Source organism: Anolis sagrei, chromosome 6, assembly GCF_037176765.1.
Source record: "Anolis sagrei isolate rAnoSag1 chromosome 6, rAnoSag1.mat, whole genome shotgun sequence".
Taxonomy (NCBI): Eukaryota; Metazoa; Chordata; class Lepidosauria; order Squamata; family Dactyloidae; genus Anolis; species Anolis sagrei.
In genome coordinates this window covers 75,878,914-75,906,738 of record NC_090026.1, presented here as the reverse complement: position 1 = coordinate 75,906,738, position 27,825 = coordinate 75,878,914, and the positions used below count along the sequence as shown (strand labels likewise).

General features: G+C 38.1%; 1 protein-coding gene across 3 annotated transcripts in view; it reads right to left on the bottom strand.

Annotated features, from left to right (window-relative positions):
- MYRIP (myosin VIIA and Rab interacting protein) overlaps positions 1 to 27,825 on the bottom strand; it is a 186,378-nt gene that overhangs the window by 37,856 nt on the left and 120,697 nt on the right. For all 3 annotated transcript variants that reach the window (XM_060781754.2, XM_060781756.2, XM_060781755.2), the window contains exons 4-8: positions 17,840 to 17,976; positions 17,028 to 17,111; positions 14,171 to 14,271; positions 12,525 to 12,605; positions 10,164 to 10,316 (exon numbers count right to left, since the gene is read on the bottom strand). In XM_060781754.2, coding sequence (XP_060637737.2) covers positions 10,164 to 10,316; positions 12,525 to 12,605; positions 14,171 to 14,271; positions 17,028 to 17,111; positions 17,840 to 17,976 — 556 coding nt within the window. The remainder of the gene's footprint in view (positions 1 to 10,163; positions 10,317 to 12,524; positions 12,606 to 14,170; positions 14,272 to 17,027; positions 17,112 to 17,839; positions 17,977 to 27,825) is intronic.

Genomic DNA, 27,825 nt, shown 5'->3' with positions numbered 1-27,825 from the left:
CTTTCATTATTGGCTGCTACTTCCCAGCAGATGTCAGGTGAAGCAATACTGGCTAAACAGTATAATTTCTCCAGTCGTGTAGGGTATAGACATCTGTGATAATGCGGCATTAAGAGCCACGTCCACTATTTTAATGTGGTGAGATGTAGCAGAGTATATTAATTGAGGTACTCTGCTAAGTACCTCAATTAAGTCTATCATTGTATAAAATACAACCAGAAGAACACCTGTATGGGTTTAAAGGGCATGCAAAGAAAAGACTGCACTACCTGCATCTTTAGTCTACCATATATACTCATGAATATGCTGATTTCATGTATAAATGACAAGTTTGTATTTTGATAATGTATTTTGATATGACCTGTGAATAAATTGAGAATTATTTCATGGAGAGTGGTAATGCTAGTACCACCTCAAGGACACCATCTTTCCTGCCACATCTGTCCTTTTCCCCACCCAGGCATTAAAAAAGTACAGAAACTATATTACATTTGAATCTCACCACTCATTGGATTCTCTACTAAATATATCTTTTCTTATATTTTAAATTCCATCACAACAAATGAGGCAAACACAATGGAGTTATCAATTTCATACTTGTTTTTTTTTATGGCAACTATCTGTAGTTTAACTGTCTATATAGAATGAACCAGCTACTATATATTTTAATCTTAAATATGTCCATAATATGTATGAAGTGCATATTTCATTATGAAACAGAAAGATATTCAGTTGTCTTAGCACTGAAATAATACTGGGCAGATTTAGTTACAGATTCATATAATAGGAGGGAAAATATGAAATATAATGTTAAGAGGAATTTGTAGAAATAGGCAAAAAAATCAATAGAAAAGACTACATTTGGCCAGTGTTTTGTACAGGAGTTACCTGGAGCATTTGGTTTCATGATTACATTTCCTTCAACTATCCAGCTTGTCAGGAGTAATAGAAAAGTGTCTCTTTTATCCTCCAACTATGATTAACCTTGTTTTCTTCCAAATCTCATACTAAACACCCAGAATGATTCTATAGTCAATGACATTAATAGTCGCCAAGTGTTTGATGAGAACCAACAGGAACACATTTATCCTGTCCAGTTCCCTGTGTATATTGTCAACCAAGGTGGTCAAAGCCTATATTTAATAAATTTTATTAATCAATTTTAAAATGAAGTATTGCAAATATTATAACTGCAGCATAGTTTTCAAAATTTAAAGCAAAACATTTTATTGGCCTACCCTGCAAATCTTTTCCTTCTCAACTGATTTATTTCCATTGCTTCCTGCAGTGAAAAGCCTACCTCAGCAGGTGGCAGCAGAAGCAAGCACATAGTTTCCCATTACTTCTAATCTAGGCCAAAGTGTTATGGTGAACCTGCTTGAGTCAAGAAAATAATATTCTCTTGGGCATTACTAAACAGAATTATAAGAAGAAGCAAAAATAGGTAGTTTCCACTGGCAAAGTACATTCTTATTTCAAAAGGGAGGGGGATCAATCACAAAAGTGTCTTATGAAGAATAGCTGCTGCATGTTGACTGGTGATGCTAATGAAGAAGAACTTCCTAAGTTCTTCTTCTTCTCATGCTTTTTCTTGATGGTAAAAGAAGGAGGAGAAGATGAATCTTTCCCCATGTTGTCAACATGAATTCCAAAACAAAATTTCAACAAAGGGTGGGCTGCAATATTTGTCAGCATGCAATTGAAGTAGGCAGTCAGTAGACACATGCGTGAAATTTGTTCCTACTGTTTCTGCCATTTCTTTTGTGTCTTCTGTTTATTCAGAAGCACAAAATGTTAAGTCCCCTCCCCACATGAACATCTGCTTGACAAGAAGGCAAGTGCATCCAAATTTTGTCCTTGCCTTGGAAAGAGAGTGTGAATGTGGCAGGGTGTGCAGGCAGGCAGGCCTGGAGCTCGGTTGCAGATGTTCTCTGGGCATGCCTACACACCCCGGCACACATGCATTCTCAGAGAGTGTGGTGGGACTGTGTGGTGGGGTGTGCAGGCAGGCAGACCCAGATCTCAGCTGCAGACATGCTCCAGGCTTGCCTGCATGCCCCACCACACACGCACTCTTGGAGAATGTGGTAGGGCATGTGTGGCGGGGCATGCAGGCAGGCCTGGAGTGCACCTGCAGCTGAGTGCCTCTTACTCCAGGCACTGGCAGGTACGCTTTCCGGGCCTGCCTGCACGCCCTGCCACATGCGCACTCTCCTTGGAAAAAGAGAATGTGTGGGGTAGGGTGTGCAGACAGGCCCAGAAAGTGTGTGCATAGCTGACAGTGCCAAAAGCTGAGCACCTCTTACTCTAGAGTAGAAACAGCCTGGTAAGAAGAATACACACAGAGAAGCCCCCCCCCCCCATAATGGCCCTATTTTCGAGCCCTGAAACAAAAAAAAAACCCTCGAAATCAACCCCATTTTAAAAGGCTTACAAAAAACTAATCAGGGCCCCCAACGAAAGCCAGGACATGAAACAGGGCAAGGTTTACCTCAAATACATATGTAGTCAGAAGTACTGTACGTAAAAAAGGAGAAAGTCCAGATCCATTGGCAGGAAACTGGCAATCTGGAGTGTTTCCTCTAATTCCTTTGCAAAGGACTGAAATTGTTGTGTGCCTTCTAGGACATATGTCAATTTTCCTCTCAATAGAAGTAACTATGTTCTTCTCCCAAAAGCTTATTTTCTGTTTCTAGGCCACCTATTTCCTTTAAGACTGACCTGATTGTGAAGACATGCTTTCTAGAACTTCAAAGATTTCTAGGAACAAGCCAGCAGAGTCTGAAATTGTGATCAAGAAAAATTCCTTTGAATTTTTCATTCTCGTTTTACATGTTGCTATTTCTGCCAAAAGACTTCCCAACTGGCTGCTGCTAGAAATGGTCAAAAGAGAAACTATTGCCTACTTTAAGTATCATATCCTGGTGCTGTAAAAGTATCTGAGCCTTAATATCTGACCACCCCCATTCCCAAGAAAAAATCTGGGATATCTTCAGCATCACTGCCTCCCACTCTCGAAAAATGGCAACGCCTTTGTCCCTTCCCTACTGAGAAGAACTGTATCATGGCAAAGGCCCAAAGAATTGTAGAATGGAAAACTGAAGGATATTCTCAAGCACTTATTATATAGAATATAAAACTAACATTTCTCATGACAGTGATTCTTAATCTATCTGAATGGACAATATAATCAGGCAACGTACCTCTAGCTCATGAAAATGGTAAAATACTACAAAGGAGTGCTTTAATAAGATGAAACACACAGCTGGGTTTTAAAAATGCACAAGCATGAAACAGGCTTAAAACTGAAAACTCTTGCTTGCTGATGTGTTCCTGAAAGTATCTCTGTAGAGCTTAGAAAACTGTTTCTTGATTTAAGGCATTGGCATGCTTGCTGATATCAGAATAGGGGATGGGCCAGAAATGTCACTGCCTTGGTCCTTGCATTGTTGGCGGATACTTCCCGGCAGATGTGAGGTGGTGCAATACCAGATAAATAGTATAATTTCTCCAGTGGTGTGGGGCATAGACATCCTGTGATAATGTGGCATGTCTCATTAAGAGCCACATCCACTGTTTTAACATGGTGAGATGTGTTCCACACTGGGCATGTGTATTCAGCAGCGGAGTAGCAAAGTGCAAGGGCAGATGTCTTCCCTGTGTCTGGTTGTGAGCCCCAGGTTGTGCTAGTCAGCTTTCATATGATATTATTTCTAGCATCCATTTGTTGCTTGGTTGTCAAGCAGTGCTTCTTGCAAGTCAGAGCACAGTCCAGGGTAACTGCCTGGTATTTTCGTGTGCTACAATGCTCCAGTGGGATTCCTTCCCAGGTAATCCTCAGAGCTCGAGATGCTTGTTTGTTCGTTGCTCTCAGTGAATTCAACTATGTGATAAATAGATTTGAATTCAAACATTATAATTAGATTCTTGTTCTAATAAAATATAACAGTATTTCAAATATTCATGCAGTGTGACACTGCATAAATACTCTATGAACTATTTCCAGGGGTTTGTCTATACAGCATTACAACATGGACTTATCTTGCGTTCACTCCTGGCTGTCCCAATGACATTTCTCCCATTTTGATAAGCATTCTAAGTTGAACAGCGTTGTTACGATTTAGCCCCATGTTATTCAAAGTTGTGGTGTGTTCTGGAGTTTGCTTGAAACTTCAACACAACCCCAAGGCTTCGGAGCAGTGTGGACAGCACGATCATGCCTGATTTGGACTAGTTTGCTATCTACACCACCACTAATTCCTTTTCTTGTGCCCATTAATGCAGGAAAAGGGGAAGATAGATAGTGCTCACTTTGCCACTACCACCAACATCGTCCTTCTTTCTGGTCATGTATGGACCTCTACTAATGGCAGAACAAGATGTCTGTGATAGACAGGGGCTTATATGGAATTCTGCTGCTGTTTGGAAGCAGCAGTGGTAGGACAGATGGTGAAATGATGGTCCAGTCGAATTGATGAGGTCTTAACCCAGCTGGAAAGTATAGATTCTGAGCCACCACCAAAGTGGATTTGGAAGGGTGCCTGTGGCCACCTCCATGGCTGGCCTGGAGAAATTCTCCTAATTGGCCCCAAATTTACTGGCCAATGTATACATGTCCCAGGAATCAACACTTATGTTTGTTTCAACTAAGAAAGTGGGGAAATTAGCATGCCTTAACTGATGAATGTCATATTAGGAGGAATGGCAAATATATACTTTTGTCCTCAGCTACATCAATGAGATTGTGGATATACGCTCTTGCTTTCTACTCCATGGAGCCTTAGCCGAAAAAGATACTTAAGACTAAGTTTTAAGTGTTGCAGAAAACTTATTTTTAGAGAAAGAAAATATTCAAAAATTTTATAAATAAGGAGTTTAATCACTGAATCTTTTAAATCTTGTTTATGATTGTTTATATATAATGTTCTGTCTTTTTATTTTTGCTTATATATTTATTGTGGTTGATTCCTTGTGGAGAGGGGGAGGGATATAAATAAAGATTATTATTATTATTATTCCACATAAAAAGGGATGTGAAGATACATTTGCTTGGCATACGGTTGAACTGGAAGACCCTTATGGTCTCTTCAAACTCTATGATTCCCCAGATAAATCAATTAATATTCCTGGAACATTGGGTTTCTCATTTTTTCTGTGTTACCAACAATGTTCTGAACTAATGTTATTTATAATTGTTATAAATTAAACAGCCCCATTACAAAAAGAAGAATGGGCTATATAGTTTACTTATTAAATATAAATGTATGTTTGTTGCATTTTATCTTACACCATTCGTAATCTCAATGGTTCCACTCCTAGTTACACAGAAATGAAGCAGGCCTGAAACTAATTGCTTTTGTAAAGATGTGCATATAAAACAGACATATTCCTATCTATTTACAGATATTCCCATTTGAATTCATAGTGCACACACTTACAAGATTGCTGAATATTTCTTTCGGTTCCACCGTCAATGGCATTAAAATGTCCATTAATGTAAATGAACCTATTACTCAACAGAACATCTTATGCTAAGTTAGTGTGCTATGTCAGGGTTGTGTGAAGTTACAATTAATGAATATAGCTTGAGCATCCAAAACTAATAAAGTTTTTATAATTAAGTTACTATGTAATTATTTGCTGCCTATAATTATTCATAAAACATCTAATGGGCCAATGGAAAATAAATGTGTGGAATAAATACATTGCTTATGGGCAGGCTTTGACTTGAGCTCTGCAAAGTACCATCATTAAATGCAACTAGGCAAGTGCTTTTGTGCAAGATTCACACAGAGAGCACTGCAGTTAAAACCTGGAAATATTTACAAAACATATGTTTAACCATACTGTAACAAACACCAATAAATCAGATATTTTAATGCATCTGGCTGTTCTGCAATATAATTGAGCTAATACTTACACCTACTATGCTGATGTCAATCATCTTTAAAACTAAGTAGTTTGAAGGAAAAGGTCGTATTCTAAGAGCAAACATAAATGCATGCTTTGGGGATGTTTTCCATGTCTAAAGAACACAGCTGACATTTGCACTGGCAGTGTTAATTTTGAAGAGAATCTACCTCGCAAATGTAAACAGTGCATAACATTTTATATTTTGCTACATAACTCCTCTCAGCTAAAAGCTGTTAAGTGCTTTAGATTGGTGACCTGTTATGTGCTGGAGAGCACTGAAGAAATGTGTTATTCACATTATTTTGTAGGGAGTAAAGGAGGGAACTAACATTCTAAAGTAATACTTAAATCTGGAAAAAAATCTTCATGGTTATCAAGCCAGATATGATAGACAAGCTTAAATAGTAAGATCACTTATGACCAACACAATAGTCATGTAGACACACAAAGAAGGGAATGGGCTAGCTCTGCTCATGCAGTTCTCAGTTCTATTACTCTCATGTGAAGAGCAATGCATCTGAATAGATGAATGAATAGAAGGCTTTTTCCTAACATAGCTACTTTTCTCATGGCCGCCAACAAGAACAATAAAAAGGTCTTCAAATGTATGGAGAGCATCCATGCATTGGGAAAGCTCTCCCATTCATGATCATCCCTTTCTGAGCGAGGAAAGGAAAACTGAAGACAGAGGAGTATATTCTCAAAGGAACATTAGTATATTCCTTTCTTTTTGTTTTGATACAGAATGTGACTATGTAACAACTGTATAAGACTTTTATTTCAGACTATCCTTCCACTCTACAGTTACAGTAGTTTGATGCCATTTTAATTCCCATAGCTTTTTTCCTGGGTACACCTATGCTGTAGAATTAATGCATTCTGACATCACTTTAACTGCCATGGCTCAGTGCTATGGAATCACGAGAGCTGCAGTTTTACAAGGTCTTAAGCCTTCTCTGCTAAAGAATGCTGGTACTTCACTTACTTACTTAGGCAATCCCTCGTTGTCCGAGTAGGATAGTCTTCCAAGATCAGTATGCTGGTTGGTCCATAGGTGACTATTCTTGAACTGCACCTTCTCCCACAGTGAAGGCATTGGTTTCCAAGTGGAAGGGGGACTCGGTCGGAGTTGGCTTGACGCGCCTTCCTCTTGACACATTTCTCTCTTTCTCCCTCCATTCATGCCTCTTCAAATTCTACAGCACTGCTGGTCACAGCTGACCTCCAGCTGGAGCGCTCAAGGGCCAGGGCTTCCCAAGTTCTCAGTGTCTATGCCAGAGTTCTTAAAGTTGGCTTTGAGCCCATCTTTATATCTCTTTTCCTGCCCACCAACATTCTGTTTTCTGTTCTTGAGTTCGGAGTAGAGCAACTGCTTTGGGAGACAGTGGTCAGGCATCCGGACAACATGGCCGGTCCAGCGAAGTTGATGGCGGAGGACCATTGCTTCAATGCTGGTGGTCTTTGCTTCTTCCAGTACGCTGACATTCATCCACTTGTCTTCCCAAGAGATTTGCAGGATTTTCTGGAGGCAGCACTGATGGAATCGTTCGAGGAGTTGCATGTGACGTCTGTAGACAGTCCATGTCTCGCAGGCATATAGCAGGGTTGGGAGGACAATAGCTTTATAAACAAGCACCTTGGTATCCCTACAGATGTCCCAATCCTCAAACACTTTCTGCTTCATTTGGAAAAAAGCTGCACTCGCAGAGCTGAGCCTCACTAAACTACAAATGATTCCATAGCATTGAGCAATGGCACATAAAGTGATATCAAACTGCATTAATTCTACAGTGTATATGTACACTGGTTGTATCTTGGAATTTGTTAAGAGTGCTCTTGGGCTCAGTTCAGGGCACCACAGCACTCTAGCAATGGATATCTAGCATCTAATGAAGCTACACAGGATTTCACATAATGAACTGATGATTGTCCAGGTATAGCAGCTTGCTGCAATAATATTGCAGAGACTCGGTCTCTATATCAATGGTTCCCAAACTTTGGGACTCCAGGTGTTTTGGACTTCAGTTTCCACAATTCCTAACATCTGGTAAGCTGGCTGGAATTTCTGGGAGTTGAAGTCCAAAACATCTGAAGGCCCAACCACTGTTCTATATCACAATTGATGAGAAAGATGCCGTTCCTATGTTAGGTTCAAGAGAGTTGTGCTAATGTACACCAGCAGCTAAGAGTCTAGTCTTTATTGGCAAGTCAAAGTAGACCTTGTACACTAATGAAAATCTGATCTCACAAGTTTTCTTTGTTCATGGTTTAAACTAGCAATGTATTTTAATAGCACTATGCTTGCTTTATACCCCACCCCCCTTCTTCTTGGCACTAGTTTTATGAAGCTCTTCAGTTCCCATCCTTGTCTTCTCTTGATGTGTTGCACTCAGAATAGCACCCATCACAGCAAATCACAGCATACTCCTTTCAAACACCCCTTTGACAGTAAAACCCTACAGGGTTCACATTTTTATATGCTCTTGTGCACAGAGACACAGAAGAGCACATAACTAAAAATAGCTTGCCAAATACTTCAACGAAGCACTCTCCTGGTATGAGAGATTTTTAATCAGGTTGTTAAAGTCTCAGGATATCTGACAGTGTGTTGAATTATTGTTTGACAGAAAGAAAGCTAATAAATAGAAGTGGAAACTGGAATATGGAAGATTGACAACTTACTAAAGTTTTCTATTGGCCTATAAATAATGATAGTTTTAAAATTGTGTTTTGATTATTGTTCTCCTCTCTGCAATATGTCCAAGCAGGACTAATCCCTACTTATGATTTTTCCCTATTTTATGTAAGCATATGTTATTATGGTTTCTCATTAAAATGGGATCATAAAATTCTCCAAGACTTTTTTCATAGTCTGCCAGCCTGTTCTGAAAAATGACTGCAGCAGCCCCAATACACTGTTTATCATGTTAATTGTAATATACAGCATCTCTGAAAATTATCATTACAATTTCAATTCTATATACAATTAATAATTTTATTATTGTTATTAAATAATCTTTATTAGATTTTTTCATTAAAATAATTAAAAGCAAGAAATGGTGTGTGTATGTGTATATATATATGTATGTGCGTGTGTGTGTATATATATATATATACACACACAGAGAGCGAGAAAGAGAGAGAGAGAGAGAGATAAAAGAAAAAGCAAAAAAAAAAGAGGCAAGAAAAGAAAGAAAGAAAGAAAGAAAGAAAGAAAGAAAGAAAGGTTTCTTGACTTCTGGGTATCTTCTTTGAGGTTTATGCCTTTTCCTTCATTTCCTCTTACTCTTAGATATTTTTCAAACACTCTGTACTTGCCCTTCTATTTGTTGACGAAAGGACCACATAAACAACAAAATGTTTTTTTTAAAAAAAACACTCCTCCCCCTTATGCCCACACATGTCACCTTTTCTTCTTGCTTGTCAGATGTTCTGAAATTGTCTATCAGCATCTACAGTCTTTAAACTCAGAAAAACAAGCCAAAGGATGTGGCAATAGTCTTAATTATGATATAAAAGTGGTGCTCTTTGAGTGTTAAATTTATGTGGGGAAAACAAGCAAAGAAGCAATTTCAAAAGTCAACATTTTAAATTGAATGTTGAATTGACACCCAAAATACTAAGAAAGGAGAGTGAAATAACTCAACAAGAACAACATATAAATTCTACAAATTGCAAATTGAACAATATAGACAAAATTGAAAAGGTTATAATAAATAAGAGGATGTAGGAACCAGTTAGGAATCATTTAGAGAATGTGTTGAGATGTGGAGTGGAAAAAATTAAGATTGAGATTGATATTTCAAATGTAATTTCTGTAGTTTGCAGTATAAATTGTATGTACAAGGAGGAGAGAGAATGGAAACAATAAAACAACAATAAAAAATAACATCCATTCTGAGATAAGTATTTTGCAAAAAGCCTAATTGTTGCAAAAGTCAAATTACTGGGTTCTTGTTGTAAAAAAACCTCCTTATCTTCAGATAAGAATACACAAACTGCCACTTCTGCTCAGCTTTCTTCACCATGAAGCACTCCTGCACTATTGGGTTGTTTCCCATTATCCGATTCTTGGGTTATGACAAAAATTTGGATAGAGTTCATTGCCCTTCAACAAAAAACATTTGGGTTCCGGAATACAAGCCAGTTTTATTATCATTCAAACTTCAGCTTTCACATATGTCCCTTGATTCTACATGCCCCTTTCTCCATGCAGATTGAATGGTAAAATTACACACATTATGACTTACCCATAATGTGTATGATCCCCTACGACTCCCCGGGAAAGTCAGCATGCTCTGATCTGAAAGAGTAACGGACGTTGGGCCACTGCTGCTTCTGGACTGTGGCCAGTCAGTTCCAGCCTCCACTTGCTCAGTTTTGTTCTTCTGCTTTCTTATAATCTGCAGCAAATTGAAAAGGGAAAAAAAGATTGTTGTAAGTCATTACCTCTGGAGCCATACCAGTCTGACTTGGAGTCCTCAGGATGGGAAACTGAACCATTAGTATTGCCTATCACTTCTATTCTAGCTTCTAAAAGCTTTGACAGCCCGCTTATATTTCTCTCATTATCTGGATCTGCTATACGCAATGAAGAGCCTCAGGAGAAAAAGATATGCTTCTTTTTGGTCTGCAAAGATATTGCATCTCATCCTCAAAAATTAACTAAATGGGCAACGAGGCTTATATGAAACATAGGAAAAGAGTTAAAATTTTAGCTATTTGGGGTATGCTATGATTGCACAGCCTTATTCAGAAAAATGGTGGAAATATTTTATGAAAGTAATAAAGAAGCTACAATTTCTTTTGTGAATTAAATACAACAAGGTAAATACAGCCAGCATGATCGACTGGGTTTGAGTGCTGGATTATGACTCTAGAGAAGAGGGTTCAAATTGCCATTTGGACATTGAAACCCACTGGTGACTTTGGACAAATCATGCTCTCTCAGCCACAGAAGGCACACACAACCTCCCTCTGAACATATCTTGCCAAAGAAACCCTGTGATGGGTTCATCTTAGGGTTGGAAAAACTGGTCACAAGCTGAAGGCACACAACAACAAAGCAGCAGTTCTGGAAGAATCCAAACAGTTGAGTAATTTTGCCTGGTACTAGACCATCTGCCCAATCACACATGGTAAATTGTCTTCATGCTCTTCAATTATTCTCACATGCTATGATAGAGAGATTTCACCTTTGAATACTTTACTTTACATCTCTGTTAAGAGTATGAGGAAGACAGAGGGCTCCGCCCTTGAAGAAAAGAAAGCACACTTGCTTAATCCAACAGAATTAAGGGAGTATCAGAAGAGATACAAGCCTTGGCTCAAGACATCTTGATGAACATTAGCTGAGTGATTGTAAGAGTATATGTGAAGTGTAGGGCTGCAGGAAGATAAAAAAGAGGGACAGGAGGAAAGCCCTTGAACTTTTCTGTGAAGGCATGACAATAAAAGGACTATTGTGAGTACCTTGTCTGCCTGCTTTTGCCTGAAGACTGTTATCCTGTGTTTACCTTACCCACATGCATGTCCAAGCTTCTGCTATACCTCTTCCAAGAGTAGAGGAAAATACACCAACAATCTCCCTTAGGGAATGTATCAACTAAATAATAATAATAATAATAATAATAATAATAATAATAATAATAGGCCAAGATAATGCCTGCTGAAGCCCAAGTGCATGTCACTTTACAGTGATGAACCTGCAGTGGTTCCCATAAACAGCCAAAATTTATATGATGAGATTTGAAAACAGAGGTGGAAATATCTTTATGAACCTCGTCCCTCATCTAGGGAAAGAGTTACAGCAGCAGCAGTATGCTGGCTGGCAGGCAAAAATCCATGGGAGTTGTTATCTAAAACATATGGAGTGCAGAAGCGTTGCCTTCCTCTGATGACATTTGATTTCTTCTTCTTACCGATACTGCTGTTGTTCACAGCTAACGGTATCGGGATATAAATCAATCTTCCCCCTATTGTTCATGGGTACCCAATTTCTGTAGCCAGATTCAGTTATTTCCCCCTGTCTACTATATCTCCATATCTCATTTTACCTATCTTTGCTCTGTAAGTTGGTGCTGCCCAGCAATGCTAAGAGATTATGGGAATTAGATTCTTATGCAGCAACTTTTATATGAGAAAGAATATTAGGGAATTTATCTTGTTTGTCCTTATTTTGTAACAAAATAAGTTCAAAATAGTCTCCAAAGACAATTTCATTAGAGGAGACAGTGACAGAAAGACTTGGGATTACTACAAAATTATTTATCTTTGGGCTTTTGCAGCTTCAGGTCAGGTATATTACAGAGGAAGCAAAGTCAATTTTTCATGATGTCACAAAGCTGGCACTGTGGAACAACCAAGAGAATAAGCTGAGGACTGAGAATTCCCACCCTTATCAAAGGTGGCCAAAAGCAACTCTTGTCTCTCAGTCTAGGAAGACAGTACCTTTCACTGGCAACCATTGATCAAAATGAAGGGATTGGTTTACAGATCACTGAGAAACCATATGACAAGTTCTACACAAATACCAATTATTGTTAAAATGTTTCTATGCATTATCATTCCAAGCAGTAAATTCATTCAGAAGGGAAGCTCTTGAGTCATACCTTCTGGACGATGGTGGTAGCAAGTTCTTCAATGAGCTCTTCCTTATGGTCTCGCAAGTAACGAGCTTCATTTTGTTTGTCCTGTAGAAAAAAGTTGAACAGATGGGCAATCACACACTTATTTGTGTACAGTTAAAGCACCTTAATATTCACTATATAAAAGAAAATTTCACAAGTGCCAACTGCTGCTGACAAAGCCATACTTTATAGACCATATCTTGCAAAAAAGCAACTCTTTTGGTCTATAACTCAAAGAATATCTTAGCTAACCAAGACAATGGCCACACTCACCAAGGGATTCTGGGAGCTGTGGTAAAATGCAATGTTTCCACACTTTAATCTGAATTCCTTGCAACATGTCTAGAAACTTGGACATGTCCAGGGCCCAAGGCTTAGTATGTCCTGCTGGCTATGCTGATGATGTTGAAGGGTAGATGAGGCAGAGTTTTGCCAGTACAAAACACAGTAATTTCTGAATTTTTTGCAGTCAATAATTTGTACTGTGATAATGAGGATACATTACTGGCCTTTTAAATAATGCAATGAAATAATCAGTGATGGTTAAGGTCAGAATATTCTCCTGCTGCAGTGTTACCACTAATTAGCCAGGCATAGTTAAAAAAAACAGGAGGATAATTTCATTCAAAATCATGAACTGGATAGAATGGTTAAGCCTGTCCAGTAGAGCTCAGGCCATGAAAAGAAGAGAGATAGCATAAACCCCACTTGATAGAATAATTAAACGGAAAGTAGAAAAGGACAACCCTTATAGAGAATTGGAAACAGGAAAAAACTTCAGTGAGAAATTAATTAGGTCTTGAATTGACAACATTCATAAAATTAAACATATGAGGATCAAAGAAACTCAAAAGGAAAAAATATCTAAATGGTATAGAATCCCCCTTCAATTATCTTACATAATGAGAAATATTTCAAACTGTTGGCATAATTGTGGGGGGATAGGTTCATTCTCCCACATGTTGTGGGATTGAAGAAAAATTCAGAACTATTATAGGAAAAAAAGGAAATGTGATGGAATAAATAATAGGGAAAGAATTAAAGTGGGATAAAGCCAGATTCATGTCTTTTACTATAGAGGCACAGGAAAATAACAATAATTGGACAGAAATCCTAAAATATACGACAGCCGCAATACAGGCTATGATAGCCCAAGGATGAAGAGACAATACAAGATAGGATTTAGAAACTTGGTGGACATATCTATCGGAAAATATAATCAATCATTTCATTAATCAAAGGAAAAACAAGTATATAAATAATAATACAAAACAAGACTGGTACAGGAAATGATCTATTATAATTGACAAAATAGACTGAGATGATAGCTATAGCATTTTGAACCAGGCTTTCCACACGCTTAAACTGATGCAATGACGTCATTTAGAATTGCTGTTCCAGGAAGGGGGGGGGGGGAATGGTGGGAGGGTATGCGTAATGGATGATACACATCTAAGGAATATATAAAAGGTCATATAAGGTAAATTTACTTTTGGAATAATGTATGCCGAGATAAGACTTGTATGGTAAAAGTTTTGTTAATTGATGGAATGTATCAACTAAATAATAATAATAATAATAATAATAATAATAGACCAAAGTAATGAATATAATCAAAATATTTTTACCAAACTGTTGTTACTGAACATCTCTGCCTTAGAGATAGCTTCTTCTATCGCTTCTTCTGCAACGCGTAAAGCCACGGCAAGGGTATCCATCATGCTGTGTCCTAAGGAAAGTATGTAAGAAAGTCTGTGCAACATTGTGAAAAGGAGGTCTTTGAGATGAATGGGAGAAAATTTGCTCCATTCATCACTCCCCATCAGCTAATATGCAGCAAACATAATATTCTTTTAGGAGAAATAGGCCCATTTGATTCTACTCCCATTTTATTCCCATAGCAATAATGAAAGGTTAAATGGCGAAACCTCTCTAGTACACTTCACACTTGTGTGGGGAAGATATATTGAGATGATTCTATGTGTAGATTGCCTTTATGTAGATTTATTGTAGTTGTGATCTGCTTTCCAAAGAGACAAGTAGCATATAAATATTTATGAATATTCCAATAATCCATCCATAAATAAATGTATATCTAAAGGAACTTTTCATAAGAATTTTGTGGTTATTCTGGGAGCAATTTTTTTTTTTGTTAATGAACAATTACATACATACTCCGAGAAGCAGGCTGGCGGTGCAAGCTTACAAATCTAGTTAGCTGACCAGCTCAACCAATGAGAAAAACCCATTCAAGGAAATGAGAAATAAACTGTGAGTGAACAGTACACCTTCAAGCTAGTTTGTAAGACAGAAAGAAATAGCAGGACACAGCCAAGCCTCCACCTAACTGTTAAACTCCCTGAACAATTTGCTGAAGAGGATATAGCAGCATTACAAATACAGGCCACACCTATTTTTCTAAAAAAACATTCCATTGCTGCATGCCTGCCATTCCAATGTAAGTAAATTGCCTGGTGGTTAAGGGGAAAATGGATCCAGTTTATTAAAACATCCCTATCGGTTTGCCTGAAGACAGATCTACTTACAAACAGGCCAGCAGAAGGGGCTATTTATAAACCTGGAATATAAGCCAATGTTTTATTATGGAAGTACCAATATATGGTCAGCCCTCTACATTTGTGGGCTTTAGGGGTGCATACACACACGTGTGAAAGTGAAAAACCATGAATACAATGGTGATGGGGCAAGCAATCTACGAACAATCTTTGTCCTCAAGTGGTGACCAGGACATGAGTCATCTTCCACCATGGCATTGCCTCCCAAAGACAGGGACACCCAGTGAGCATTCCCAAGGCAGAAGTTAAGTAACGGGCGGGGATGAGTCATCACCCCCATGCTGTCACCTTCTAAGGACAGAGACACAAGTAACCTTCTTAAGGAGGTGACCTGATGGACATTTCCAAGGCAAGCAGTGGCAGCACCAACTCTGAGAAGCAGCCAGGTGGTGCAAGCTCACAGATAATCAAAACTGTGAATGTTAAACCCCAGGGCTGACTGTATTAATACTTGGGAAATGCTTGTAGTACAGTACTCAGAACATCCCAACTCGTATGGACTCATCATGTCAACTATGATATCCTGGGTGCTGTGGTAAACAAAAAGTAACTTTTCCCAATTCTGTACTAATATAAAAAACACTTCCAATTTCTTACAATAAACACCAATGGTATAGGGGGGGGGGGTCAGTTTTAAAGTACAGGCAGTCCCCGAGTTACAAACATCCAACAAATGGCTCCTAGTTAAGAATGGGAGTGAGACAACAGGATGTGAGAAGAATCTAATACTAGGAAGAGAAATTTATTGCTGAAAGAGTTATAATGGGGAAAAGGTGTTTCCACTGAAGCTTTCTCGCCAGTCCTTGTTTCCACAACAAGTCATTTTTTTTCAATTATCACGGGGAGAGAACGTGAGGTGAAATCTTCTGAACAGGGGCAGAGACAGCAAAACAAACACCACAGAGGTGTTAACTAGGGCTGTCCAACCACGGAAAAATTTGTTTCTAAACTCGATTCGTTTTTAGGGGGTTTTTGCGTTTCGATTTTTAAAAGAATTCCGAAAATTTTCTTTAAAAAAGTTCGATATTTACGAAATTTCGGAAATTACGAAACAATTACGAAACAATAACGAAACAATTACGAATCGATTCGTTAATGGCGGACGCGATCACGCAATACGCTAAAAAAACCTCCAAGTGGGACAGGGGGAACTTCTGAAGCTTCCCTCTCCCTCTGTTGTTGACTGTTGGTGTTATAATTATATATTTTTTTCACTGATAAAACAAACAGCAACCCTAAAACTTGCACCAGACATGCGGAAATAATAACGAAACGATTTCGAAACGATTACGAAACAATTACGAAACAATTACGAAACAATTACGAAACGAATTGAAAAATTCGTTTCGTTTTTTAGTTGCTCCTGAATGGTTCAATATCGCTTCGTTATAAAAAAAATAACGAATTAATAACGAATTACGAAATTAACGAACGAAACCGCCCAGCCCTAGTGTTAACTCTTCCCTATGCTATCCAAAGCCAAAAAAAAGGCTGAAGTTACACTTACAAACTGTGCCTGTTCTGATTTAAATACAAATTCAACTTAAGAACCAGCTTGTTGACTGCCTGTACAAGCCCTCATTCTGATAATTATTATAGCAATATCCCAAACAGCCCTCAGACTATCTAGCACATGTGTGGATCTTTTTCGAGCCCTCTCTCATTTCTCATCTCTATCTGAAACATATCTTTTGTAAAGCTAATGAATCTTGCTGACCAAGACAGCTATTTCTTTCCCTTACAGCTATTGTGAGTGCTGCAGCTAAACTTAAAGAGACAGAAGAGTCCATGGGTGATAGTGGCAGGAAATATTATAGTCCCTTCTAATAGCAAGATCCTAGAGCTTTGATCCTATGAGTTCTGACTCCACTACATCAATGGTAAACATAACAGCATTTATAACAATTACCTTCTGACTGTCTGTAGAAAGTAGAGTCACTGCCACATATGCTTCCCTCATTTTCTATGGTTCCTTCACATATGCTTCCTACTTCTGCATAAAAAAAGATCATTGTTGTTATCGTTGCTCTTGAATATCTTATTGCGTACTAGGGCAAATATGTTCTCTCTAGAATATGTCAGTAAATTTCAAAACAGGTGGCAGTGGAATATCCTTAACATAGAGATATTTGCCTGAAAATTCATTTTAGGATGTTTTTCTTCAGCATGTTTCTCTTTCACATAAGAAAGTTTCTCACTCTGTGGACTATTTGCTGAAATGATAGAGAGGACACAATAAGCAAATATGAAATTGCTTTGAATCTGACATTTGGACTTGAGAGAGGTCCTGGATTTTAAAGGACATCATTTCACAAATTGATAATGTTTGATCTTGTAACAAATGGCACAAGAGAAATGTCTTATAGTCAAACTGGCAAGATGAAAGGAAGAAAGAGGTGCTACAGGAGGAGGAGGAAGAGGGGAAGGGGGTGGAAGAGGTGATATCTAAAGCCAAAGCATGCTTGAACCAATAACTAGCATGTTCTAGCCTTCGTATTTAATAGGTACATTAAGCCACCAAGAAGCAGCTATCCTCTGCTCCTGGCTTAAGTTTCCTTCTTCTTCCTTTTAAAAGAAAAATGATACATCTCTTCAAACATTTTCTTCTCCCTATCTTTTATTCCTTTACTCAGTGGCTTGGCTAAAGAATGGCTTTAGAGCGTTGAAAAAAATACATCAGCGAAAAAGTTAGCAGAGAACTCTCCATTGTTTTATCTTTACCTAGTAAATCAGAATAAGCTCCAGTCTCCAACCGATGTTTTCTATACAAGTTCTTCAGGACTTTGGCACTTCCAAAACGCTTGAAACGACTTTTCACATTATTGTAATACCATTCCAGGGATTGAGCCCTTAAAAGCCTGGAGGGAAAAACAAAGGAAGGAAGGAAGGTTTCAGAGAGGGCAAAAATATTATAGTGTGTCAACATAATTCAGATTTCCTACTTTATTTTAGGAAGAATGAGCTGGTGGGGGGAAATAGTGAAAAATTTACAATCTTTTAATTATAATTGGGCCTTGTGTAGCACCCTGTAATCTGTTTGCTTTTCTGCAATGTTTCCAAATGGATCTCATTTTGCAGCCGTAATAGAGAGCATAATCTGTTTAAGTATGGTTTTGCAAATAATTATGTCCATAGCACAAGTATTTACAACTGTTACTGCTTCTTTCTGTTTTATTCTGCAGTGTTCTGGACATTTTTTTTAAATAAAGCAAACCACAGAAAAGCTATTACATTTAATTCACAAGTTCAACAAATATCTTACTGCTCTCATTTATGACACTCTTCCTTTAAGCACCGCTATTCAATTGATTTTTTTGTAGAAGTATTTACCCTTTTAATATCCCACTTTTACTCTAAAGATCTCAAGAAAACATACTGTATTCTCCTTATCAGTACTACCCTCATGGTGACTCTGTGAAGGTGAAGCTTAGAAATAGCAACTGGACAAAGATCACTCAGTGAGTCTAATGGTTCAAGGCAAACTGAAGGGTAGACTTCTCCAGTCCTTGCCCAGTTGGAGGCACTTTTGTCAAGTATAAATGGTACATGCAATTGTTTTGGTTACTGCAGTCCACTTCAGAATATGTGGCATCAGAAGGTCAATTCTGGTTCAAGGAGAAGTAATGTTTATTTAATAGGAAATGTAAACACACATTCTCTCTGCTTTTCTAGTAGCGTGTCTACTCTGCTGGGAATACAGTAATCTAGGTAGAAAAGCCAAATAGAACCACAGAGTCAAAGGCACAGAGAACTCTCCCTCCCTCCATTATTTTGTTATGTGCCTCCACGTCATTTCACATTTATGGCAACCATAAAAGGATTCTTGAAAGCTTTGTTTAGAGCAAGTTAAGGTTTGTCTTTGCATTCCACTGAAGTTGAGAGAATGTGGCTTGCCCAAGGTTACCCAGTGGATTTCTATGGATAATGTTTTGTTCAAATGTGGCCTCTATAGACATAATCCAATGCTCAAACCACTAAACCAGTCTCTCCCCCTCCTCCCGTAAAATGGAGGTCAAATTTCAATCCCTGTGTAGAAGATGGAGACCACCCTTTTTCTCAATAAGCAAATGTTTTTAGAGAGAGAAAGAGAATAATAAAGAGAAATATGGACAAATCCTGAAAAGAATAGTGAAACTAAAGTCCCTTTGACTTTAGTTTCACTATTCTTTTCAGGATTTGTCCATAGTACCAAGAAGTCCTTTCACTGTAGAGGTGAACTGACAAGATATTTAGACACAGCTTGAAATATTAGGTGTGAAAATAAATTTGGCAATGTTAAACATTTCCAATTAGATAAACTATTTCACAATCATAAACAAATTGAATTCATTTGATGCATTAAGTTATAATTCAATAACTCAAACATTTAAATGTGACTGTGCAATCATACCAAGTGATTTACAAAGAATGTCATAAAAGGAGTCCCTTCTGAATTTACAGGGACACATTTAGAAGCTAGCTCAAAAAGTCTCTTTTGGTTCTTTAAATCTCCTACCCTGCACATAGCCATCATCACAGAATTGTCACATGTTGCAGCAAACCCAACGACCCTCATTGGGGAGTGTGGGGAACTCACCACCCCATTCTCTGTTCCTGGGTCAGATGATCTCATGGGGGGAAGCATTGATCATACAGCTTCCCCCCCCCCCCAATTCCTTCCTATGGCAACACAGGAAGCCCGCCCTACATTGCCCATGGAGCTCCGCGGACGTCATTTGATGGGAGTTGGTGGACTCCGTGGATGACCTAGGGCTTCATTGGCATATGCCACCGATTTAAGCTCTGTATGATAATGTCACTAGACCCCCCCCCCCCAATATGGGCTACAAATATGATTATAGGGCTGTTCCATAGGAATTGTGGGAGTCTTCTGTCTGTGAACATTTAGGTTGGGGAAAATCATTCCAAATTAGCATCTGTTCTTTCCATTTCCATGTATACTTCACTCATTCTTCAAATGCCTTGTTTTTCAAGGTCAGTAAGAAGCTAAAGGTCAGTGAGAGATGCGAATATTTTATTTGTGAGAGGCAGTGATCCATGAAAGTACAGCAATTAGTGGACAGTTACAAAGTTTGGTCAGTGAATCAAGTGTGTGTATATATGCTTTTGTGTGATTCAACACAGTAGATGTTGAACAGATTTGCCACCCAACTGGTAGCAAACATGTCTACCAAGTTTGAACAGATGCCTATAATCATATATCTCTCCTCTTCCAGCCCTCTTGTGATTATTGGAGATTTTATTTTATAACTCATTTTGTTTGAAAAGTTACCAAAAATATAACTGGCTGGCATTTTGCCTATATTTTATTTTCCACAATAAATTCTAAATCTATGTGCCTATTCTCTGTGCATTTCCTAGCAGATTACAATGAATGTAAAAGCTTTTCAGCCTCTTAACCGTCTGATAAATCACAATGTTCTCCTCTGTGGAAAGGATTTGGACAGGAAGAGCAGCTATCCTTGTAGAAGATATTACAATAAAGGGTTCATTTAAAAGAAAAATAAGAACACTATCTACTTATTTCAGAATCCTTTAATGTTGACCTGCATTTTAGCAGTCATGAGTTACTGCCTTCTGCAAATCCTATCATTCCATGTGCTTAGAATAATGAAAAATTGCTATTTCCAGCTCTCTTTCTTCCACTTACCTATATTGTAGTTTATGCTAATTACCACCATAAAATAAATTCTCATTTAAAGAACATTAGTCACACTCAGTTAAAAGGAAAGTAGCCCCCACCTCCCTGTGCTGCAAAAATGTCTGTGTTAATTTTTCATAGCCCTAGATTCCAAGGCCATAGATTGTGTTATGTAAAGTAATTATGCAGTCAAATCCTATTACTAAGTATTTTTTTAAAAAAACAACAATATTGTGATTGAGCATTCAGATTATGCATCATGTGATGAGTCAGTCCATATCTGAGTACCACAAAATTTGACTGTGCATTTGAATGATTAAATGAATGAACTAATGCAAAAGCAGTAGCACTGATTCTGAACAAATGAGAGTACAAGAAGGGAGAGTGTGGGGCCTAAAAACTAAAGGATCTATGGCACCCAAGTAAGAATTAAATACTGAAAGAGAGGAGGATAGAAAGATGTAGAGTTGTTTCAGTACAAGCTTTTTACTCACCAATTGGCATGCTTCTCATTCATCTTTATGGAACATGCAACTGACATCATTATCAATCCAAAGCTTGCCTATACCTTCTATGTTATCTTTCCAATGTATTCTAGACCAAGTTTCTTTATTATATGTATTAAAATGTAGTTGCTGCACAGATATATTTAGCACCAAAAGGAATAGGAAATGCTATTAGATGCCTTTATCTTCAGATGACTATTTCAAAGGAGGAGCTGTGCTAATCTGTTGCAGCAAAAACACAAAAGATTTCAAAGACACCTTTACCTATTACAGCATAAGATTAATGGCAACTAATCATGGAAGTTCAGGTAAATATATAGTACAAGCAGTCCCCGATTTACAAACATCCGACTTACAAATGACTCAGAGTTAAGAATGGTAGTAAGACAATAGGAAGTGAGGGAAATCTGCCACTCAGAAGTGAAATTCACTCCTGAAAGTGTTATCATGGGGAAAAGGTGTCCCCACTGAAGCTTTCTCACCAATCCCTGTTTCCACAACAAGCCAATTTTTCTTTTTCAAAATCCAATTGTCACAGGGACAGAAGTGAGGTGAAATCTTCTGAACAGAGGAACAGACACCCATAGGGGTGTTAACCCTTCTCTATGCTATCTAAAGCTAAAAATTAGGTATTTATGGCTAGGGTTATACTGTTAAAAGTACCTGTTCTGACTTACGTACACATTCAACTTAAGCACAAAACTACAGAACCCATCTTCTTCATAACTGCCCGTCTCCAAATAAAATTGGAAGAAAACTTCACTCTCTAACTTGACGCCTTCTACTTTCCATTTATGGATAGAATGTAAAAAAGAAGCAAGAGTCATTTTAAATGCAGAATTATTCATTGTGATTATTCATGTGTAGCTGCTACTTAAATAGCTCAATCTCTTGCTCTACTCTCTGCTGCCCCTCTGCCTCTTCTCTGATATCTGGCCAACACTCCCTTTTCCACCTTCTCTCCATGAAGCCTCAACCAGATTGTAAAGCACTTTCCCATGATTTCCCAACAGCGCCAGGCTGTTACTTTGGTGAAACTGTAGCTGGGACATACTGGTGAAAAGTGTGAAAGGGAGTTAAAAGTTGATGTAGTAGGTAGGAGAGGATACAAAGTGGAGCAAGAGTGGGATGAGGAGCTGGATCACTGGGGCAGAGACTGAAAATGTACCTTAGGTATTGTAGTGGCTAGAAGGGAAAGGGAGGAATGGACTGGGATTGTTGATAGGAAAGGAATCTGTGGCATACATGTTTGAGGAGTATGTGTCACAAAATTTGCAGTTTTTCCATTTTCATAGAGGTTCTGTGCCCCTAACCTTACAAATCTGGAGGACAAATTGTAGTCCCAATTATATTAATACAGAATAGAGGGGACTTACTTTCATTACTTTGCTAACCGAAACAAGTGATGGTGTTAAACCTTGTCATTAGTAATGCTTATTTCATCCCACTTTCTGTAACTTGCTCTATGTCAGTTTCTCTTCCGATGATAGAGGACATTCCTCTCAGTCTTGACACTTTTTCTTCCTTTATACGTGCTATTTCTGATTAGTTCTCCAGAATCTCACAGAGAACAGCTAGGTCTTGTCAGAAATCAGTTCTGGTGGTTCTGTGACTGTCGGAACAAACTGAAAACCAAGAGAGAAAAATCACCTCTGTGGGAGTAGAGCCACCAGAGCCAAGATGTATAAGCCATAGGCTTGTGCAGTTCAGCTGAACTGCAATCGGTTTCTGCTTCCGAATTTTGGAGGAGCCACAGACCCATTTTTGTGCATCTCCTGAAAAAGGGTGGATGTGCTAAAAGCTGTTTTTAGTCTGCAGCAAAAAAAAAAATGCAACAAGATCCAACCTATTGGTGGCAATGGGGGGTGGGGCGGCTAAAGGGCTCCTTTTCCTGTCATTTTTAGGGCTCTTAGGATGAAAATAACCAAACTTGGAGGACACATCTATCACCGTTAGCCCACCAAGTTTCATAACATTTGGGTCATCCCCTGATTTTTAGGAATTTATTTTCTTACTCGTAGAAATAAAATCTCCTTTAAAAAAATTCCCAAAAGGTATCCCTGCTGGTCCTGCCCTGTAATGTCTCCAGAAGCAGCAGCAGGGCACAATTCCTTCCTGGCAAATGGCTAAGATGCACTTCAACATCACAAAGCCCACTATTACGCTTTCTTTACTAATAAAAATGTACAATTGTACCTTCAGGAGTAACTTTTAAGTTTTAAAAAGGCACCTGTAGGTAGGTGACATTTATAATGACCTCCTTTTGCTACCTTAACATCAGCTTTGGGATTCCAGGGAGAGTTCTTATGAATAGTGCAAATAATAATAACAATAATCTTTTATGTCTTGATAGAGGTTGGAGTTGGAGAGAGACAATGGGTTCTGTTGGCTTGGCAAAGATTCCACAGAAGCCCAAAAGTTTTATTGTTATAGGCAACAGCTAAATTATTATTATTAAATGAAATTAAGAAGGCAGAGAGCACAGAGAGAAGTATAATAAAACAACAGAGAGAACTTGTGATGAGATTGCAAAGGAAAGACATTAATAGGTATTGGTGGTAGGAAGGTTTTTCTGATAATGAGGCTCTGCTATTTGCTAGAATTCTTATAATTATTAATAAAATAATCTTTTAAAGTGCTTTCTTAAAGAGAGGAGGGAGGGAAGAGCAGAAGCTAAAGGCTTTAGTAAAAGCTAAAGGGTAACTCAAAGCTCAGAGCTATCCTAAAAGAAAAGCACACCCACCCATCAGTCCCCAAACACTGCACACCCACCCATACTTTCCAACTCCCAGTCCCTTAAAAAAAATCAAGAAAATAATCCAGGAAAATCACAAAGTTAAATTAAATTCAATGAGCCAAGCCAAAAGCTAAAACTGTGAGCAAGCAGCAAGGCAATTGGAGGGAAGCATCTCTCTCTAGAGCCAGAATGCAACTGAGCGATGGAGGTGCTTGCCCCATTAAATAGACACAGCTTGCATAAGACATGTCATGGCTTTCTTTTATTCTAATAGGCCCAACAGGCAGGGCTCAGAGGGAAACCCCATATGAGCACATGGTAGCCCCTCCATGCACCATGTGTAGAACAAAACAATTTAATTGTTTTGAAATTATTATAAAATACTTTGAATCCCAACATGAGAGAAGATGGGATATAAATTCAATAAATCAACCAAGGAATGAAGCAATAAATCTGGAAGTCTCTATATTCCCCATTCCTGCTGCCACAGATACAATTTTCTGCATGTAAAGTAGATAGATACTGAGCTATGACCCTTTCCAAATTAGAATCATAAGCATGAACCAATATGGTAGAATTCTACATTAGACAAATATGTGAAAGCTTAGCAGATAGATTTTGTTAAAAACAGATGGCCATAACAACAATAATGATAATGATAATGATAATAATGATGAAGATAATGATACTGTATATTCTGGTGTATAAGAATACTTTTTAACCCAAGAAAATCTTCTCCAAAGTCAGGGGTCGTCTTATATGAGGGGTCATCTTATACGTGGGAGTGGTTTTATACATGGGAGTAGTCTTATACACGGAAGTAGTCATATACACAGAAGTAGTCTTATATGCGGGAGTCGTCTTATACGCGGGAGTCGTCTTATAGAGCGGGTGCTGAAACTTCCAATTAGATTGGAGAATTTGTGGTTGCCGCATATGGTGTGGGAAGCTCAAAAATAACAATGGCCGTGTCCCTGCCATATGCAGCAACTGTATGAAAGCATTAAGGGCGATGCTGTACAAGTACGGTAGAAGAAAATCCATTCATCAGGATTCGTGGACTTAATGCGGTTCCAATGGTGAGGTGAAGGGGCGCCTCACTGGGAAGGTGTAAGTGAAGGGCAGAGCAAGCTGCAGGCTTCCGGGGGTCCCGGGGAATGGAAAAAAGAGATAGAGTGGCTCTGGGCCCAGACAAACACACCTCTTTTACATGTCTGGCCCGCCCTTGTATCCTATTACCGTACCTCCTCCTCTGCCTCTCAGACCTCACTCCTGAAGACTGCAGTGAAGCGGTGCAGGTGCGCGAGATCTGAGAGGCAGAGAAGGAGGTACAGTAATAGGAAAATTACCATACTGAAATCAAATCTGATGCTTTTTAAATTTTTATTCAGTGTGCATTGTAAGAGGGGTAGTCTTATATGGCAAATATATCCTAAATTCTATATTTTAACTGGAAAAGTTGGGGGTTGTCTTATATGCCCAGTCATCTTATATGCTGGAATATACGGTAGTTGTTTTTGCTGCTGCTATATGTTACTTGCCTCTTCTCACAGAGCTCGAGCCAGGATACCACATTGTGTGTGTGTGTGTGTGTGTGAATGAAACAAAAGACCATAAAATACATATATTAAAAAGCATAAAACAATGATTTACTACCAACACTATTAAAATGTAAATTTAAAATTGACTGGGTAGGACAGGTCTTTAACTGTGTTTTAATGATTCATTTAGTGGTTGAAGCTCTTCTGACAGGTAATTCCACAGTCTTGGGGTGGCCGATCAAAATGTCCTCTGAGTGATGGTAGCCAGTTGGAAAATTGCCATATTGAAATCAAATCTGATGCTTTTCAAATTTTTATTTGGTGTGCGTTGTAAGAGGGGTAATCTTATATGGTGAATATATCCTAAACTCTATATTTTAACTGGAAAAGTTGGAGGGTCGTCTTATACGCCCAGTCGTCTTATATGCAGGAATATATGGTAGTTGTTTTTGCTGCTGCGATGTGTTACTTGCCTCTTCTCACAGAGCTTGAGCCAGGTCATCACATTGTGTGTGGTGGGCTTTGGTTGGTTGGGTTTTGCTTGGTTGGAGGAAGCATTCCTCAGAGGGCCTGAGGACCTTAGTGTCCTAAGGGGCGGGTTATATGGGAAAAGGTTATCCTGTAGGTAACCAGGACCCAAACCATATAGGGCATGTAAACAACATGTATAATTTTAATCACATGTAGATAAACATTTATCTGGATTGTATATTTCAATAGTTTTGTTTTCAAAGAGAATGCATGGGAACTGGTATTTGTATCAGAAATGATTGATAAAGATATTGATATTATTGGTGGGGGGGAAAAGCAAAGCAACTGAAGTGGTAATCCAGTATCTACATACCTCTGAGTCAAAATAAAGAAGCTTATGTATATGAGATTATATATATGGGGTGCATATCTAAAGGAATGTACTGTGAATCTGGAAATGCATTATGGTATTCTGATTTGATTTTTTCAAGTTGAATAGATTTAATTCAGTACTTTGAAATAATTTCCCTTTCTCGGGATATATCTACATCCACAAAGTGACATTCTGAATATATATCTATAAAAAAGTATGCCCTTCCTTCAGAGTATAGGGATCATCACATTTTATCCTTCCAATAGTCCTATGAGGTAGGTAAAAATGAAAGTTATTGACTCATTAATGTTCCCTGGTGAGCTTCATAGCTAAGAAACACTTTAAGAGTTCAAATTTTCTAGTTCAACATGCTACCCATTTCCACAAAGTAATTTTCACCTGTATTATTCTATTTTTATTTGCTCTTCTTTGACAATTAGACAACACAAATAAATGCTTGCACATTCATCTGTTTTGTTAATATACTTTTTATATCTCTCATTTCACTCTATTCTTCATTTTTATAGTGTAACAACTGCTATAACTATGAGCTGAATAGCATATCTACGATCACATTAAACATGTTGAATGTTGACAAGCACAGCCAAATGTTACATAATTATATCAGATCTGGAACACCATTAAAAGGTAGTCTGCCATAAGCAGTTCACTCTTCTCGAAACATCAAGAATCATAATATGACTAAATTATGTGTAAACTTTGTTCCATTACTTCCCTGTCACAATTCATCCTATCATGTCTATGTTGTAAGGAATGTCAACACTGAGCCATCTGAGTGACAAGAATGATGATAAGAAGCAGCTAAAACACATTCAGATGCAGGTACATTTCAAAGATGCTCTGAGATTTGTCTACCTAAGCAAAAGAGGCAGAGCCCGCCCTACCATTAGACAGAGTGATTCCAGGAGGAAAACATTTGGTTGCTTGAAATGACACTGAACAGTTATTAACATATATTATTTTAATTGAACAATTCAATTAAAAAAGAAAATACTGTTCTTGTTAATGCTTGTAGGATAGATAGACTTGCTATCAAATTACCCCTTTTAGCTTTATTTGCATTTTAAAAGAATGCAAGGGGAGAGAAGCCTACAAGAAAATCAAACCAAACAAATGGTTCAGTTTAAACATCTGACATATTATTCAATATATGCTGAAAGTGCTCCTTAAAGTAGACCTTACTTTAATCCTTCTTTGGGAGGCAATGCTCTTGTACTAATTAGGTCTCCAAAGACCATTATATTTAAAACAGCTGTGATGGGAAGATTAAAGCAACCACTTAGAATACATTTTCATCCCTGTGGGTAAGGACTGTATCTTGTGGGTTTTAATTTCAACATATTTTACTACATAAACACAGAGTGGGCCAGATTCTTGTTGCTGGGGAGCACTAAGCTTGGAGTGCAGGAATGTCATA